The following is a 19515-nucleotide window of genomic DNA, read 5'->3' on the forward strand; positions in this document are numbered from 1 at the left end:
GCCATCCAGGCAGCTGACTTGGGGACCTGGAGCACCCCAATGTACAGCATGGCCACAGGAGAGCAGCTGTCAGAGCTGGGGTGGAGGAGCAGGAATGAGCCACCAAGGCCAGGAGGAGGGCAGGAAAGCCCCACTCAGCTCTGGCTGCAGTTTCACAACATGCTGGCTTCAGCGACGAAACCACCTCACTGGGTTCCTCCTCCAGCCTCAGCACTTCTCCTGCCTTACACTGGAGTCCACCACTCCCTTCTGCCAGCACAACCGCTTTTGAGCCTGCTCTGTAAATTCTACCACCAAAAAAAACAAGTATTAGAGATGACATCTTTTCTGAAGCACGCTTTTAGCCCATGTCATTTGAAAATAATATGCTTCTGGCATGGCATTGCATAGCTAAATCAGTGCAACCACAGAGAGGTGCGCTGCAGCACAGGGATGGGCTTTTCTTCTGCACATTCCTTGCCAAGGCAAACATACAATACAATTACACACCAATATCCTCAAACAGTATATATGCCTTTTTTTTTTTTTACTTGCAACAAAGCTATGTAGCACTTTCTGCTCTTGGGATTGTATCCTGCTCTGCACAAATTCTACATTTCCCTCAAAAACACAATTTTGGAGAACCACGTAACTGATGGAGAACTCAGAAATAAAGAACTGTCCTCGAGTTGCTAAGAAAAAAATGGAAAAACATTATAAGGAAGGGATCTATGTCACATAACTTTAATCACCTAAGAGGTGCAACTGGATGCCAAGCTAGTATCCCTGTAGTAAGTGAGGAGGGAGAGGGGCATCTCCAAAGGACCATTCAGCCCATTTCTCTCTCTGCTGCCCATCCTGAGAGCAGGGGTGCTCAGCCTAGCCTAACGTAAGAGGAATCCTCTCTAAAGGCCTGAACATCCCCAAGACAGGTGAAAACAAAAGCAAAATCACAAGCACCTTTCTCTGCCTATTACCTTTTAATGCTCAGAACTAGAAATTAAGATTTTGGGATGGCAAAGGTCACTACACAATCAGTAAAAAAGCACAGTACGAAGCCAGCAAAAGGAAGCACTCAAAGAGATGAGCAAGTCCATTTTATAAACAAAAAAAAATATAAAAAAGAAAGGAAAATTATTTATCCTTTCAACCAAAAGCCCAAATCAATTAGACAATATTCCTTCATGAGCAAAGACTGTATCCTATACATTACCCCTCAAAACAAAGTCAAATGCCTTTTTACAGCTTGAGGAGAGCCTAGATTAAGATTTAATTTCATGTGGCCTTTAGCTCTGTGTCCTTGTTAAAACCCATTCCCTGTTAGCATATCTCACAATTACTCAAGAACGTAAAAAATTTAGGCGGTAAAGGGCTCTTTTCTGCACTCTCTAAGTGCTAAAACAATGACATTCCCTTCATAGCTCTTTAAAAAACAATTAAGCCATTACTCTGATAGTTCTTAATGGCAAATTAAAGCCTACCTAGAAGCCTGGGCTGAGGTCTGGCAGCAGGATGGTGCCGGGAAGCCCAGCGAGGTCTGAAACTACAGAGGAGACAGATTCCTCTGGCAGCTGTGGTACGGGGGATGGTATCAGCGGGGCATTTTCCCTCCTGCCCCACAGGATATAATAAAGATTGGTGAGTGATGATTGGATCTCAGCCACAATCTGGTCTCACGCTGTGCTGGCTCCACACTCCTCTGCCCCGGAGGAAAGACCACAGCCAGGACCCCTCACACTAAGGTACCACGAGCACATCTCCCCTCTGTTGTTACCTCTACAGCATGAACATCAGAAATCACGACCCAGAAGCGAACATGCCAGCTAACTAGGCCTGAGAAGACATGTTTCGCTTGGCTTTATTTGCTGAAGCCCAGCCCAGCCCACAACCACAAAGCAGCAGAGAAGGATCAGTCTCTGACAAGTGAGCTAGAGGAACAAAGAAGGGACTTTGCCTCCAGCACAAAGCTTCTTCAGCACTCAATTTCTAATCAGTATTACTAGACATTTACAATACGGCCTTTCCTGACAGCCAGCCGCTGGGCCCACCTCTCACAGCCCACCACCACTGCTGCAAATTAAAAGACAGAGAACATTTGAAGGTGTAAGCTCCAACGTTACAGCTGCTCACATCCCAAGCCTGGCTCCATAACATTAACTGAGGTAGAAGGATCTGGAGCACAACTAGCAAACACAGAAATCAGACTACACTCCCTACACAGTGTAGGGTGAGAAGCATTGGCCCTCGTGATGGAAACACTCCACGCTTTGCTGTGGGTAGTTTCAGCCCGATTAACCTCCACAGCTTACACTGTGCCACGCTAAGTGGGGAGAATAGGCAATCCCAGCTAAAAACTATGAATAGCTCTTGGGCCCTAGGAAGTAACTTAAGGTGGACAGAGTTTACTTAGGACTAGTAAAAATACCAAGCACTTGATAGAATAGAATTAGACTATTTACATCAACTCCAGGTCTCCTAAATTTCACAAGGGCACACCTCCTGAACTAACAAATAATGGCAGAAGTTATTACCATTTCTTGTCATACAATCATAGAATCATTTAGGTTGGAAAAGACCTTTAAGATCATCGAGTTCAGCCATAAACCTAGCACTGCCAAGTTCACCGTTAAACCATGTCCCTAAGTGCCGCATCTACATGTCTTTTAAATACCTCCAGAGATGGTGACTCCACCACTTCCCTGGGCAGCCTGTTCCACTGCTTGACAACCTTTCAGTGAAGAAATTTTTCCTAATATCCAATCTAAACCTCCCCTGACGCAACTTGAAGCCGTTTCCTCTCATCCTACTAATACACTGACTACTAAGTCACTTGTTCCCACAAGAGGTACTCTTGCTAAACACTTGAAGACTTAAGTTGCCAAAAAAAAGAAACAACCAGGAGAGGCTTTGCTGGGCACTGCTGCACCTCTGCATCGCTCAGTGCTCCAGGGCAGCAAAGCAGCTCTGAGCCTCTAACTGAAGGAGAAAACCTCTGCAGAGGAAGCAACTTGGGCAGTCTTGTGACACAGCTGAAATACCTTATGGCCAACATTAAACTTTGACTTGTAAAGATTGAAACTGTTTAACTGCCTGCTCGACGGTTCGCTCTGCAGCAGCATTTTATCGGGGACACAGAGGAGGTACTTGTCTCTCTCCTGCTGATGGACAAGCCGCAAACAGCCGGTCACGCTGGGTCAGAACCCGTTTTGTCCATTCCCTCCGAAAGAAGAGGGACATTTGTGCTGGGGACACAAAGGCTGATCTGTTGAGAGCTGGCCGCAGTCCTCCCGCCTGGCTCCTGTCGCTGGGCTGACACAGGCTGGCATCGAAGGGGGAAGGGTAAAAACTGCAAGCGCTGTCCTATTTCCCCAAAGACTGCTCCTAGCAAATGCCATTATTTCAAAATGTTGCACTTTGAGAATACTCATCTGAAGGGCTCATGAAAATCTCAACTGTGTGAATTTGAGATTAATTTATACATTCAATCTTGCTGCTCTTTAAAAAGAAGTTAAAGATGGCTACATTTTTTTTCCAGTGGAAAAAAAGCTATGATCTGCAAAATAGTTCTCTCCTTGGCAATCGCTACCATTTGCTTGTTTGTTTTGGTGCGGTGTAGGTTGGGAGGGAGCAATGATAATAAAAACAGCAACACTTCTCCTCACCTTGAACGGTGACAGGCCCAACAGCAAGCAGCTCTACAGAGTGCAATCAGCACTCATACGCCCACAGGAGAGGAAAAGCAAAATCATGGGTCTTCGTCTTGCATAATGGCCTACTGAAACTTAGCTTCAGTGAAATCAATTAAGACATGTTACATATGCAAAGGTCATCTAGATCTATAGTTACAGGATCAGGGCATAGAGAGAGAAGCCTACACACACTAAACTTCAGCCTATATGTATGCTGCAGAGAGCTGGGTAGGGCATTCTGCCTGTCCTTGCTGCTTGCCCACCCCGCTTCAGCCCGCAAAGCAGAATATTTTAACATATTTTCATGTATTGTTATTACACAATATTTATTTAAAAGCTGAAGAGTCGGCATGACCTAATTTTGCTCTGCGAGCACTTTCAAGGCCTACATGGGCAGAGGAGCAGCCAGGCAGCTGTGAGGAAGGAAGGCCCGAGAGGGGCTGCCACTGTCCCCTCTGCCACCTCCCAAACAGCGATGTGGTAGGAGTTGGTTCTGGGACAGAAGCAAATCTCCCCCTGGAGTAAGCTGAGAATGACAGGTCCTCTCCTCTCCAGCCTCCCTGTATGGCTCATACAGATCTTCAGCGGGACTGTTCAGAGGGCTCAGGCTGCACCACGGGGTCCTTCAGCCAGAACTGAGCCCCAGAGGAGACGATGCCAGGGGCACTGCAACTGCAGTGCCTGGTGAATTAGGCTCACATTATTCTTTTCCTAGCATTTATCAAAGAACTAATGTTCAAAAAGCATGGAGTTATCATTGCAGAGCTGTGTCTCACTTGACATTTCTGAATCAGTTATTATACTTTACCGGGGTACTCTTCATGCAATGCTTCCTGTGCAACAACTCTTCTAAAGCTGTGACTACAGATTTAAAATTAGGGCTTAGTTTCAACTCAGTGTATTTTCTAATGATACTTAAATTTAAAAGGAGAAAAAAAACACAAGGTAATTGGGTTGCGTTCCAGGCCTGGAGACCTCAAAATTTTCCCAAGATCTCAGACAGGAAATACCTCAGACACAAAATACAGCAAGCTTGCAGTTTATGTACCATCTTGTGATGATACCAATTCTTTCATTTCTCAACCACTCTTAAACTGCAGTTGGAACTTTGCATCTCTTTAGAGATGAAGAAACTCATCAGGTTTGGCTGTTAGGCAGGTGGTCATCAGCAGCTGATGGAGCCTGCTCGGACACAGCATTCATCCCCAGTAGGGATGTGCCCACCTTTAGACACATGAAGCAGCCAGCGGGATAAAGTCAGCAAGTCAACGTTCTGATTATGCAATTACTTGTTCAGCTACAACTGCAGGTTTTCCTGCATAACCAGGCTGATAAACATCATACTTCTTCGTTGCATTCCAAATGATGTAGCTGGGAGCCAGAGAGGAGGGGAACGATACCCAGAAAAAAAAAAATCAGGGACGAGAAGAGCATTGAATTGTTGGGTCAGGGGGAAGATGCACAGAGGCATTGGGCCTGAGGTACTCTGCACACCCAGAATATCTGTGATGACTGTCACAGTCTGACATTATACACTGCAACAGCACCGAGGTAGCAGCAAACCCTAATTCCTCCTGGACAACTATCTATGCATTGACAGTGCTACAGAGAGAGCAGGAGGGCATGCACAAACCTCTCATTCAACAGGAAAGAGGTCAAATTTCTGCTGGGTGCAGCTTTTTGGAGAAAAACATAACTCTACAAACCAGCCTTCACCTAAAACTACATTTTTGTTGTCTCCAAAAACAATGACTGCTTTCTGCTCCAGTTAAACATTGTTTTTAGTGTGTCTCTGCTGTTGCAGAGGTCAGAGCTTAGCTCTGAACAAGAAAAAAAAAAACGGAAATATCCTGTGTAAAGCTGTTGATACAGTATCTGTCACCTTGGAATTTAAGAGAAACCTTGCAGTTTTGCAGGTGTAACATTTTGATGCTTTTCTAATTTGAGACAAGGACCCATAACTTAGGCACCGATCCGACTGCACTGAATCATTCAACCCTTGTGATTAGCACTGAACAGTAGATTAAGAAATAATGATTCTTAATCAATTATTATTGCACCAAATGACTGAAGGCAGAGACTGAACTGCTGCCACATCTGTTTTATGACGCTTTCGCTCATCAGGCTTTGGGGGAGCGGGAAGGGAGGAGGGACAAGCTGAAAGGGTTGAGGAGGGACAAGCCGAAAGAGTTGTGGAGGGGGAGCATGGAGTCAGGTTTGCTAAACACAGTAAAGCAGCACGTTAACACAGAGCCCCAACTGAAAAGCTTGCGAGCAGGTCTCTTTAGCCACGCAGGACGCCAGCAAAGTGAGTTAACCCAGTAAGGACCAAAGATCTGTCCATATTATTTTAAAGAAGAATTAATAGTGTAGGCACCAGAAACAGGATAAAGCTGCATCAGCATCTTTTTTTCCCCATCAATGATTTATGTCAATATTGCCTGCTAAAAAATATCCTAATCCCACTGAAATCAATGGGAAGAGTCATGCCAACTTGAACAGGAAGCAGCTTTCGCTCTCCCACCCTCTGCTCCACGTTCACTCTCCTTTCTCAGCACTCCCTCACAGTTGGCAATTCATCCTTGCCAGCCTGGCCATCGCCTGCTCACTGCTGGCAGCTCAGCTGCAGACAGCTGGACGTGCACGGTGGGGTCCAGGTGGAGAACACAGAACCTGAGAAAAAAACAAAATTGCAGGCGCAGCCTCCTGTGAAGCACTCCAGCAAACAAATCAACCCAGAGATTCCTTCAGTGCATGTATAATCAAGACTCTATTTATTTCAATTTTCATAGAAAAATTAACTTAATCTACAAGCACTGACAACAAACCAATTCTGTCTTGGATACGAGCAAATGCATGTACAACATGCACGCAAGCTCATGGCGCACGCCATACGTGTGCACGCATTTGTACCTCGTGCCCACCTAATATTGCTGATACATAATTATGGCTGTGCCCATACCAGAGCCAGGTCAGCTCTGGAATTAAACAGCTACATTTAAAGGTATTCCCAAACCAACATCAGCCAACACAAAAGCGAACAGAAAGAAAGTAAAGGGAAAATAAAGGAAAAAAAAAAAAAACGCATCGCATATTCCCCACACACTTTATGGTTTCATGAACACTTCTTGATTCCTTCATATACATACAGTTCCTACATAAAGTCTGTAACAGAGCAAAAGCTAAAAAGGTAGTGCGCCAATTGAAGTTACAGCTGCATCAAGTAGATATTAAAATTACACCTAGGAGAGCTATTTTAGCCAAATTTTAGAGACTTGAGAAGTTTCTTCCTCATTTCCCTCTGTATTCAAGGCTTCCACTGCAAGTTTCACAGAAACAAGGAAGAGTACCCCCATAACTGGGACTAACTGAAAACATCAAACACAAATGCCTTACAGGAATTCATGTCATATATCACTTGTGACTTGTCCACTGTAAGTGCATCTGTCTTGCCTCATACCAAATATCCGTCCTTATCCACTTCATACAAAGTGCGTATCAACAGAAATGATTAAGGGGAACAGCATGTCTAAAGTTTTCAAAGAACAGAACAAATACCTGCACTTATAGAAATGAACTATATATTTTAACAAAATGGGAAAAAACTACTGCATTGAGTTGGTCAAAACTTTCTGGCTGTAAAAAGTTCCTGTTGATAAGCGTGACATGATTGCAAAGATTTTCCACGAGGAAAACGTATGTTGGGTAATTCTCTGCTATTCCACGTAGAAAATTCTACTTTGAAAAGTTTTAAAATGCAAGTTCAAATCAGGCTTTTGAAAGCAAATTCCTTTCTTTTTAAATATAGAATGCCATTTCAAATGAAAACATCACAAAGATTCCCACAGAAATGAGTATGTTTTCAAGTCAACCCTTCCTTTCCTCCCTCAAAAACCAAAAGCTATTTGTTCCTCAATATTTTGTTAAGAAAGTAAACCTTGAAACCCTTCAAAGGTCTTAATACTATTTATGCACATAGACAGAAAGCTCTGGCAGTACTTGAATGAAAACTCAAGCATTAAATACTAACATTTCAAGGCATGCCTAGCAGAAAAGTTCAATATATATATAAAACAAGATCAACACAGCACGATCCCAGCATAGCAGTCGTTACACAGGCAAAGTCCAGAATCAATTTAAGTTTATTTTTATTGGGTGAAATTTTTAATATGTCTAGACCCACTATTTATTTCCTCAAGGCTTCACAGACAAAGTGCTGCTCTTTTGATAGTCTATCCCACATGTTTATTAAAACAGATATAAAACACTGAAAGGAAAACATAAAACTGACAGAGGATCATTTTTAGTTTCAGGGATATTTTACACACCACCTCTTAGAACTTGAATTTATGGCTTTTCTTAGTGGAGCCTTTCAGGGTTGATTTCAATGTGTTAAGTGGAAATTCTTCTAGTTTGTTACTGAAATGTTTTCTTTATGACCTGCCCTTGTATATCACATAGGTCTGATTTATTTATAGACAGCTGTTCACTGAATGGACTGGAAACTTCTTATAACTAGTTTCTTTCACTTGTATTCTTCCTGAATTTTCCTTTATTGCCATTTTGGCTGGGGACTTCTTCCACAAACATGAAGAAGACTGAAGTTATTATGAGCTATTTTTACCTTTTAAAGGCAGGAATACAGGTTTCCTCCCTAGAGCTAGACAAGAGCCATGTCTGCATGAGCCTGCAACCCAACTGCTACCCCTGCAAAGAAGAGGGCAGCAAAAGCCATGAGAGCAACAGCAGTTTCAAGCAGATTAGCTGTGCCATCTGTAGCACCTTCAGGTGTGCTGGCAGGTGTAAGTATTCCTTGTGTCTCTCCCCGCCAGCATGCTCAGGACTTCCTCAGCTGTTAGAAGAATTTGAGCTATGTTAACAGTTTGACTGGCCATTTACCTGAGCATCTAAAATCTAGATGGGTTTCATTTAGGCAAAGCACAGTAATAACCTCTGGAGGTCTTCACGAAGAGCCTGCTGTCATCCTCCAAGTCACTGCAGCTTGAAGCTGGCTCCCCTTCTCTTGCACTAAGCACATCTTCTTGACTTTATTCGACAGAGCTCACAACCAGCTACATCCCTTGCTCCAGAAGAGGCTTTCCAGGGGTGCAACACGTAAAGCCTCTCCATGCAGTGTTCAGTTAGGGCAGGCCACCACACCGCCCTCACAGTGGAGAGACCCAACAGGCAGCACAGGCATCAGCTCAACCTCTCCAGACCTGGCAAAGCCCCAGCAGCCTAAAGTTAGTACAACCATGTTGGCCTCAAGCACATTTGAAGGTCAAGCCCCACACAAGGCATGCCTGTTGATGGGGCTGTTCATTACAGAAGTACGTATATAAATACATTTTATGGTGTGTGACTCTGTGCCTAGGTGGGTATTTATATGGTAGGTAATCCTGCAGGAATCCTGCCAGCTCTCTGGAGACGCCCCTCCATCCCAGCCACACATCACTGATGGAGGAGCCTGTGTACCAGCAGAGTCTGCCACTGCATGAGACAGGACAAAAGGGGCAGAGAGTTACCAAGGATAATGTGTTCTTTGGGAAACCACAGTAATTGGGAAGCGGTTTTTTCTGTCCACAGCATCCCAAACAAGACCAACAAAAAAAAAAAAACTAACAAAAAATTCCCACAAACTCACCCCAAAATCAACAACAACAACAACAACAAAAAACCCCACAAAGAATTCAAGCAGCGAGTACTGAACGCAAATCCTGCTCATCTCATTCCTGGAAAATAGTCCTGAACATCCAATAATTAAATCCCTGATTTGGCTTCACTTCAGCAAGAGAAGGATCCCGCTGGCTCCTGCCTGGCAAGAGTAAGACCAACGGGAAGCTGCCTGCTACGAGGGAAATCACATCTGCCACCGCTGTCCTGCCAGCCCCACTACCAGCTCTGTCCTTCCAGACTGTTCTACAGTGACTAAAGCCCAAACTCCAGGATAAACAGATAAACTCTCACTGTCTGAGTTAAAACTATTAGCTTAAAGCATCCTCATAAGCTACACGCTGGATAACTGTAAGCCTCTCCAGCATCTTTACCTCCACACAGCTGCCTCCTGCTCCCCTTGCAGAATCAGAGCCAATGGCAGTTAAAACACACGTGTTCGCACGGTAAATCATCCTGGAAACAGCTATTACTGAAATAACTCAGACAAGAGCGGAGATACATTATTTCCGTGGTATAGCTTTCAATACTCTCTCTTAACTACTTGATTATGTTAAAAGCCAAAATAGGTACAGCACCAGCAGAATAGGGCCGTGGCAAATGGAACATAAAACTTAACTAACAGTCCTGTTTCCCTGAAAGGGCACATGAGGCTGATAAATAGTCCCATGAGGTCATGCTATCTGTTGGAGCAAATCACTTACGTTGTGCCTCCTTTGCCAAAAGAGAATTTATGTTCTGATACTATCCTTTTTCTGAAAAAAAAAGGTGGTTTTTTTTTTATTTTATTTTTATGTTATGATATGTCTCTAACTTTCAAATGCTGAGAAGAAAGATCCTGTTTCTCAGATACTTACACTGTACCAGGAACTTACCATTTTTTAGCATGCCATTAAAGTGAACAGAAGCTATTCACACAGATGCACACACACACGCGTTACTAACCTGTGGCTGCCTGAAGCAGATTCATTCCTGAAATACATGTCATCTTTAGATGGAAACATCCCTGAGCAGTGAGGAACAAATGCAGCCACAGCCTTAGGTTTGATGACTTTGAGAGCTGTGCCAACAAGCATGACTTCCAACAGTTCAGCAGAAAGCTGCACATTTTTAGAAGGAGCGTGCTGTATGTTAATCATTTCTAATCAGAGACAATTTCTCCACATCTACTGTTCTGGCTCATTTCCTTACAATTAAGAACTCCATTTTACCCAAATGCTACCATACAGATGTGCTGCTTTGGCAGTGACCCACTCTGTCATGCCTTTAGTATATGCAGTGAAAGCCATAACCAGTTCAGTAGTTCAAGTTCTGGACAGACAAAATTAAAGACAGACCACAACAGAAGTGTACAGTAGCAGCAGTCAGAAATTCAAGTCTGCCAAAGGCATGCAGAAATTATGTCCCTTAATTTAATTTATGTGAAGGAACAAACTAACCCAACAGCAAGGCAATATCTAGCAGTGAAGCAATCTCAAGGACTACTCGCAGCACACTGAACTTTTTGTAAGCAGGTTTGTTAACTTATGGTCTGGAGAAAAGTTTGTTTTGATAGCTAAGTGGACAATGAATAAACCAATTTTGTCCTTTCTCAACTTCTCTGCAAGCAGAGTTAGGCAAAAAACTCTTGTGTCCTAGCTCATTACTCAGTGTTGCTGGACTCTGAGATGCTGTAAGATGCTGGATGCCATCATTTCAATGATGCAAGGCACACAGGGCAAGGCCATTAGCCATCTTTCAAAATATGGAGACCAAGACTCGCAGAGCAGCTTTCTTGGTCCTGCAAAATAGCAGCTGAGAACTGTTTATTTAAAATAGAACATGAAGGATGCTCATAACACACCTTCCAACATGCAGTGTGAGCAACAAGTAGCACTCCACACTTTCTACATACCTTGTAGTTTCTCACAAACTTCTCTAGCCCAAATCATCCCTGTGTCACCTCAAACATCTTCTAACTCCCTCCTTGCAGTGATTCTCCTCAAGGTATGTACCAAATGCTGCCACTCCCCCGATGTTCCTTCCCATCTCTACCTGTTGCCACTGCCAAAACAAACTATTTATTCCTACTATTCAGAGTCCTAGCTCTTTCCCAATCTGCCAGAACAGTGTGATGCTCTCCGGGATTGCTCTAAGTACAGACATCCTGGCAAGACCCTAAGCACAGGCACAGCTTGTGCTGACAGCAGTGTTTTTCTCCACGCGATGCCATTTAATGTTTGGAGAGGTGACCTAGCACTCTTCACACCAGCTACAGCTGCTGTAGTAAGACCAATGGCGAGTCAGGAGGGGGGAAGAGAGATGAATCTCACTACCTCCACCCTTCACGTCAAGGCCAGAAAAACTGTATTACATAGGCTACTTGCAAACCCTACATGATATATAAAAATAAAAAATACAAAAATACTTTTTGTATGTTCTAGAAACTCACTGCTATCCCTTCTAGCTATCCCCCTCTACTATCTCTTCTTCACCAACTATTTTTCTGAGATCCCTGAAGAATTTCTGCAGACTTGGAAAGCCAGACAGAGTCTCCCGTGCAGTACTGGGACAGCTTTGTTCCCATTATATTTTGTTCATTTACATATGCTATTGCTCTCTTGAACTACTGTTTCCTTCAATTTCCCTTCTACTGAAGTAGTTGTACCAATTCTAACAAGTAGCCATGGCAACATAATCTTGCAGAATAAAGTACAAAATAATCCTATAATCAGAAATCTAAATTAGAAAAATGGAATGGAATGGAATGGAAATAATGTGTTCTTAAAGCCTGGAAGTAAGTGACCACTGGAACAGATTACAAGTAGATATGGTAAAACTGTCCAACACTTATGAACTCCAAATGCACACAAATGGATGCTATACTTAAAATCAAACTTACAGATAAGTTACTACCAGAGAAACTCCACAGCATGTGTTAGGAAAAATAGATTAAGAAAGAAAAAAGAAAAAAAAAAAAAAACCGAAACCCACGAATCCTTCTTAATCTATACCTGAAGCCATCAGCCCACTGGGATCAGCACTTGTTATCACCCTGCAAAGCACACTCTGTGAACTTTCACAGGAGGAGCCTTGAGTGGGCTGTCCCAAATCCAGACCTTCGTTGGAGTCAAGGAGATCCCTCGCCAGCTCCCTCAGGATGGAAGCACAAGCAAGTGTTTTAGACCCAAACCCAGGGACAGAGTAAGGACAGGGACACACCAGTGCCATTTGCAATCACCCATGTGAAAATGCCTTCCTGGGAGGGTTGTGAACAGGCAGCTGCCTCGGCAAAATTAAGACACAAATACTATTTTGTTAACTATAGCAAAAGCCTTCAGCTTTCAATTTCACTCCGTCTACTGGTTTAAAGATTCTTCAAAGAGTTATACCAAGTTTTCAATTTAATTTTCCACAAAGGAATTACTGCTGGGATTTTTAGAAATGCTTTTTTTTTTCCTAATGATACTTAACATGTAGGCTCTGTACATGCAATTGAATCCCAGATCCTTAGACATATTTAATCTTCTAAGCACCCCTAAGGAGCTGACACTAAGTCCTATAGAAGAATGATTTCCAGGGTGGGGGCGGGGTTGAGGGAGAACCCTGCACTTGATCCAAATAAATCCAGGAATATGTTGCCCACAACTGTCATATTTTCTTTAGAGTAACTGAGAAAGAGGACTTGTACCAGATTTACTGCAAAGAAGATGTACTGATTCTTATCTGCAAAAGGTGACACAGACTGTCTGGGCTGCTAAATTAGCCTGTAATCTAATCAACGAAAGACACATCGAGTTTTCCCACTCAGGCTTCCCCATCAGCTGCAGGCAGCTGAAACAATCGAAACGGAAATTCGTGGGGACTGCTTAGACCTGGTGCTCTGGAGAGTAAGATTACCTGCTCCCTTCCCTTTCAATTTCACTTTTAAGCTGATGTGTGCCAAGGGCAGCTACAGGCTATGAAATGCGGTATAGCTCCTAAGTACAAAGCACTTCCCTAACTGTGTATTTGCTGGCATAAAAAAAAAAAAAAAAAAAAAAAAGGCAAAGTGTTTTTTCCTTGTGTTTACTGGAAGTGTAAAGAGTAACTATGCATACAGTTTGCAATCCCTGCGATTTACAGCCCTGGCTCTAGTAAGTAGTTACATCACGTAGGAACTCACTAAGTGCCCTGTGCCTCGTTTTCCCCCTACACTTGCAAGGGACACACTTTCTTGGAAAAATAATGTGTTTTATTAACCTTCAAAAACCCCCTATTGTCGGTACTTACTGAAAGAAACACATAGCATGAAAGAAAACATAGATAAGAGAGAAAAATACAGCCAACAAGTAGCTCGTGTCTATTTTGCAGTGTTTCAACATGTAATTCACACAGGCAGAATCACTTTGCTTCATCCAAAGAAAATTTAGAAAAGGTAAGAAGGGGAGAATCCTTACAATTCTTATAGAAATATTGTTTGGAAAATAATACATGTTACTATGGTACAGACTGCACCATGCTTATTCTCACTTTGCTTTAAAGCTGTGGATTACTCCCGAGAGGGCTGTAGAAGATTACTATAGTCTGTTGTCCATATGCTAAAATTCACTATGCGGGAGGCTGCCTCTCTGTGGGAAATTTTTGCAAACCCAGAGAGGCTGCGAGAGCCACTTCTCAAGGGAGCTGTAACCCCTACCTTGCAATCTTGTTAGCTTAACCGAGAATCACTCAAAACCAGTAAGAAACTAGCAACACTAAGGAGATGCTCCTTTTCCCGCTGCGTACCCACCACCGTCATCACCAGAAGCACGTCCGCACGCATTTAACAGGTTAGGAAGTGATGCAATCTAAAAAAATATCCTGCAGCCAGCTAGCAAAAAACACACTAATGTGAGTTTTTTCCTCCCTGTCCAAATATAGCATCATGCAGAGGGGTCCTGTCTGACATGAGCACAGGCTACTTCAATTTTTCATTTTTTCACGGAACACATAGAGAATATGAGTAAAGCACAACCAGCTTGCTTACAGAGCATGCCAAGGGACTGCTCTCATCTCGGATGCTTCGATAAAAACAAACACCTTGTGCGTCTTGAGAGTCACTTGAATGTAATGTGCTTCACACAGCACAAGAGGGGCTGCTTGATTTTCCAAAGTGCTTATTTAAGAAGATCCAATTTAACAGAACCGCAGGGAAATTGTATGTGCAAACAATAGCTGTCGTGATAATTTTAGCTGCCTTCCACGCCTGCAAATATGCACTGTACAAGGAGGCTGCCTCATCTCTCACATAGGGAAATTCTTTGCGCTCCTGAACACTGGCAAGAAGCTCCATCCTAAGGTACCGAACATCTGAGAAGCCGTCCAGGGCCAACAAACCCAACACTAGAGCTTCCCTTGCCCTTGCTCACTGCTTGCTTTGCTCCCCTGCACCCATGCCCCAGCTGTGACAGAAAGCTCACAGGAAATTAAACCCTGCAGGCAGAAGAGGTCCATCCCGGCAGACGAGGAGAGAGCAGGATTTCTTAGGGCTCAAGTCCTTCCTCACCATCACTTCCCAACCCAGGATACCTATTAAACTTGTAAGAGTAGGACCTATCCCACAGGGCTTCACAGCTGTGCCACCCCACACCAGCACAGGCAGCTGTGCCACTCCTAACTCTTCGTCAAATAATTTCCAGTTCTACCAGCTCAGAAACAACGATGATCGATGCAGCAAAAGGGGCAAGCGTTGCCTCATCCCCTTCCCCTCTTTGCAGACCTTCCTCCTCCTGCCACCCACCCCAGTGCTAGCCCTGCCACCCACACAGGGAAGGGATTTTCCCCTCCCTCCCTCCCTCCCCACACAGGAATGCAGGAGAGACTACAGTTTAGTGCTGAGCTGGTAAATGCCTCATCTCACTGAGCAAGCAATTTTAGGAAGGACACTACATAACAGATGGGCTCCAGCACCGATGTTGGGTGTATTGAGCCATACTGACCCCATCCTCACTGCTGATAACCTCTAGGAAACACTCAACCGCAAGACCCTTTCCAGAAATGCAGGATGCGTTGGGCAATACCTAGAGCCCTGTCGCATGGTGAAATGTGTCCCTCATCCTTCGCACCTTGCAAAATTTGGCTTTCTTGGTCTGGAAGTCCCAAGCAAATGTGAGAATCTCCCTGAAAATGTAAATGTTACATTTTGACCCTGGAAACACATGCTGGCATTGCTCTGTTAATTGGAGAAAGATCCTAGAGAGGAGCTGCGCAGAGATCTTGCCCTGCCCCAGTGCAGGCTACTTTTTGCAATATGTAGCTCTCTAAGAAATCAGGAAATGGCAAATTCCTATTGTCTGGAAGGAAAGGAAAATCAAGGCTCTCCCTCCTATACTTTAAAAAGGAAAAAAAAACTTTTGGATTTTCCTTACAGTAATAAAAAGACTGTTTTAGACAGTACTACTGGAGGGAGAGCTTCAAAGTGTGGAAAAGGAATAGCAGAGAATCGTTTCAAGCTGTCTGTTTACAGAAGCCATTCACGTAGCGAGGTTCCCTGCTGAAGGGAGTAGCGTCTCCCAGGGCAATGCTGCGGCCAACTCACATTTTGGTTACTCTGCTGAAATAGCAAGAGAAAGGCAGGACAAAATATTGAGTGCAGGGTCAGACTATTTTAACTCTACGTAGGGATGGCTACTGAAATATGCCTTCGATTTACAAATTACAAAATCAATGGCAGAATCAGCCTCTGAGGTACGTCAGCCTTCACGGAGCAAAGAAATGCAAGAAAATAGCTGTGATGACGACACATCGTCATCACAGCTCCACAGGAGTGGAGAGAAGGAGGGTGCTAAGAGTCCACGCCGAAACAGCTTCATCTTCGCTCCTACTGGGAAGAAAACTGAGGGTTTTTAATGACTCGTACAGCAGCAGCGTGCTCAGGTGCCGTTACTGCAGGCACTACGTGGAGGGAGGGAGGGCTGGAAGCGCTCTGCACATTCCTCATCAGATCACACTAAAGGCCAGCCGACCTCTGGCCTGCACCCCATGAAGCCCTTAAACCCCACAAACAAACCAGTGACAGGATTTAGATGCTACAGCCTCAATTCAGGCCCCAAGGAGCAGTTCGTATTAAGAATTCACAGGTATCCCGGTAAGCGGTTCAGCTGCAGTGAGAGAGGACAAGAAGCACTTTGGTCCCGCGAGCAGCGTAGGACACGTGGGGAGGGGACACGCAATTGCCCTCAGCTTCTTAAATCTTCCTGGGGCACTAAGTCCTTCGCAGTTTTTGCTGTCATATGGACAACAAACGCCAACTAATTTCTCAGCATACACTGCTGCAGATGACATTTTCTCACCTTCCCTCCCCTTCAAACTTTTTCCGTAACTTTGTGCCGCAGTTGGTCGTTCACAGCCGATCCTCTGCTGCACCTCCCGGCCAGCAGCAGCACCTCCTTTGCTCCTCAGAATAAGCACCAAAAAGACGAACATGAAAAAACATGCGGTACCAAAAGGGCTACGGGAACAGCAAGGCAGGAGCGCCCGTGGCTCAGAGGAAGGCGATGGCAGAGGGGAAGAAGGTGCAGTGGCGTGCCTCAAATGCCACTGACCTTGGGTCAAATGAACTTCTGGGCAAATACGTAATCACTTTATCAAACACGCGCCAAGGGCATTTCTGAAGCTGTTCACTCTCTCAGGTGGAGCAAGGAAATGAGTCCCTGTGTGCAGACACGGACTGAACGCCTGTGAACGCCTCTCTCCTCGTGGACCCGTTGTCGTGGGGAACTTGGCCCTGCTTCTGCTGGCACTCACCCCAACACCTGACCTGTTCTGGGGGGACACCCTCCCTCCAGCACACCAACCTCCGTGCTCGCTTTCTGAGGCTGCTTCTTACAAAACTGTTTCAGTCACCCTTGAGAAAGGAACTGAAAGGCGCTGCTTCGTGGAGATGGCTGATGTGTCAGGGAGGCACCGCCAGCTTCAACCAAGCCTCTTTTTCCCCGAGTCGGGAGCGGCGTGATGAAAAGGGGCAAGGAAGAATTGGGCAGCGGGAGGTTTGGGCATTTCGAGCTGGCTCGGGAAAAGTCCCCCAAACCTCCCGAGGCGGCTCCTTCACTCCTTTAACTCCTCCTCTCCCGGCACCCAACCACCCTCCCCCCCCGCCTTCCTTGGGCTGCAAAGCAGCGAAAATGTCCGGGCGGCAAATCCTGAGGATCCCTCGCCCCGGCGGGGGTCGGCCGGGCCCCCACCGTGAGTCCTCTGCCAGAGACGAGATGGTGCTCCGGGGAGTACGAGGGTCGCGCACGGACGGGGCTGCGGGGGCCGACAGGAGGACGGAAAGTTCGAGCCCTGCCCCCCGGCAGCCTGCTCGTCCCTTCCCGAGGGACTGAGTCCCTAACGCGTGCCGTCGGGGGTCCCGGCACGGCTCGGGATGATGGGGGAATGAACTCGCCCCGCTGAAAAGATGCCCTGGAGGGGCGGTACGAGAAGCACGGGGGCAGCTCTTCGCTCCCCCCTTCCCCCCCCCCCCCCCACCTCCGCCTCGGCTCCGCTGACTCTCCGGCAGCCCAGCCGAGCCGTCCCAAAGTCTCCAGACCCTGGGCGTGCTGGTGGCCGGGCTGTCCCCAGTCCCGTCCCCGTGCCCCGCGCCATCCTTCGGCCCCTACCTTCCAGCAGCACCTCCTTGCCGGCCCGCTTGAGCGCCTGGACCGCCTCGTCGTGGGTGGCATCCCGCAGATCGGTGCCGTTGACGGCCAGGATGGCATCGCCCACGTAGAGGGCCTGGGTCTGGTCGGCCGCCAGCCCCTTGAAGATCTTGCTGATGAGGATGGGCATCTTGTTCTCCTTGCCCCCCTTGATGCTGATGCCCAGCCCGCCCAGCTCCTGCTTCAGCACCTTCACGCACCGCTTCTTGTTGGAGACGGCCTCGGGCACCTGCTCGGGGGGGTCGGTGAAGGCGGTGCGCACCGCCGCCGCCCCCCCGCCGCCCTCGGCCCCGCGGCACGCTGCCCCATCGCCGCCCAGCCCGTTGTGTGCCGCGCCGTCGGGGCGCTCCTCGCCGCTCAGCACCAGCGCCTCGCCGCCCAAGTTGGCCAGTACTTTGTGCCACCGCTCCCGCACCAAAACTTCCAGCCAGCCGCTGCGCTGCGCCCGGCCGCCCCCGCCGCCGCCCGCCGCCGCTACCGCCATCTTAGGAGCATGGCTGGAAGCGCCGAGTGACGGCACCCCCGGCACGGCGCGGCACGGCACGGCGCGGCGCGGCGGGACCGGACTTCAGCCGGGGGGCGGTGAGCTCCCGGCGCGGCGGGGTGGGGCGAGGAGCCGCGCCCGCCCCCCCGGGGCCGCGCCGGGGCGGGCGCACCTGGCGGCACCGCCCGCTGCCGCCCCGCCGGTGCATGTGCGTGTGTGTCTATGTGCGGGGGGAGTGCGTGTATCCCGCTCCCACGGACACGTCGCGGGAACACGTCCTCACTCTCGGAGCAGAGGGGACCGAGGGATTTCGCGCTGAAGGGACCCGCGGGAGCGGCGGCCTCAGCCCCGCCGCAGCTGCCGGGGTGGAGCAGGGAGAAGAAGGAAATCGACGGCGGAGAAGCATTAATGCAAACGGAACTTTGTTTTTCCCAGACTTTATTAAAAAGTGGATTAAAACCGATGGGTGGCCCAAATGCAGTTAAATTTCAGCTGTGTGAAAGTACAACCCAAATTGTCTCACGGCTTTGTAGGATGAAGGTGAGAAAGCCATTGTCGCGGATACTTTTGCACATTTTGAAACTGTTTTCTTTGCCTTTTGATTACAAATTTTTAAGGCACATGGAGGCCACGTTGCCCATTTTGCAATTTTTCCCGTGCTCACTTTCCCCTGAAGAAGCAATTCGGAGCCTGATGAGGGGCTCGAGGCTCCAACTCAGGCACCAGAGAGGACAAAATGGTCACGTTGCCGGTTTGGAGGTGCCACCAGCAGGCCTGGGGATGCGATGTGACCCCACAGACACCAAGCACCTCCTGGACTGCCATTGTTTTTGCTCCTTGCAGGGCAGCTCTGGCTCCTTCCTAAGCCTGGGCTGAAAACTCAGTCAGCTCTGGACCATTTGGTGTGTGCGGGAGCAACGCTGTGGGGAGGCCAGTGAGGTTATCAGTCCCATTCATTTCGGCCACGAGAGTCACATGGGTCACTAAATGAGACATCTGGCTCCTCTCTCAAGTGATACCATGCATTTCTGATGGCAGGGTTTTTCTCCCC

The 19515-nt window shown here is 46.8% G+C and overlaps 1 protein-coding gene across 1 annotated transcript in view; it reads right to left on the reverse strand.

Moving 5' to 3' along the window:
• Nucleotides 1–19232, reverse strand: part of SNTB1 (syntrophin beta 1) — a 115711-nt gene extending 96479 nt beyond the window's left edge. Inside the window, exon 1 of the mRNA XM_086741213.1 lies at nt 17942–19232. Within this exon, the coding sequence (XP_086597339.1) occupies nt 17942–18464 (523 nt within the window). The 5' untranslated portion in view covers nt 18465–19232. The remainder of the gene's footprint in view (nt 1–17941) is intronic.
• Between the last annotated feature and the right edge of the window lie 283 nt (nt 19233–19515).

Source organism: Chlamydotis macqueenii, chromosome 2 (assembly GCF_036417535.1).
Source record: "Chlamydotis macqueenii isolate bChlMac1 chromosome 2, bChlMac1.mat, whole genome shotgun sequence".
NCBI lineage: Eukaryota > Metazoa > Chordata > Aves > Otidiformes > Otididae > Chlamydotis > Chlamydotis macqueenii.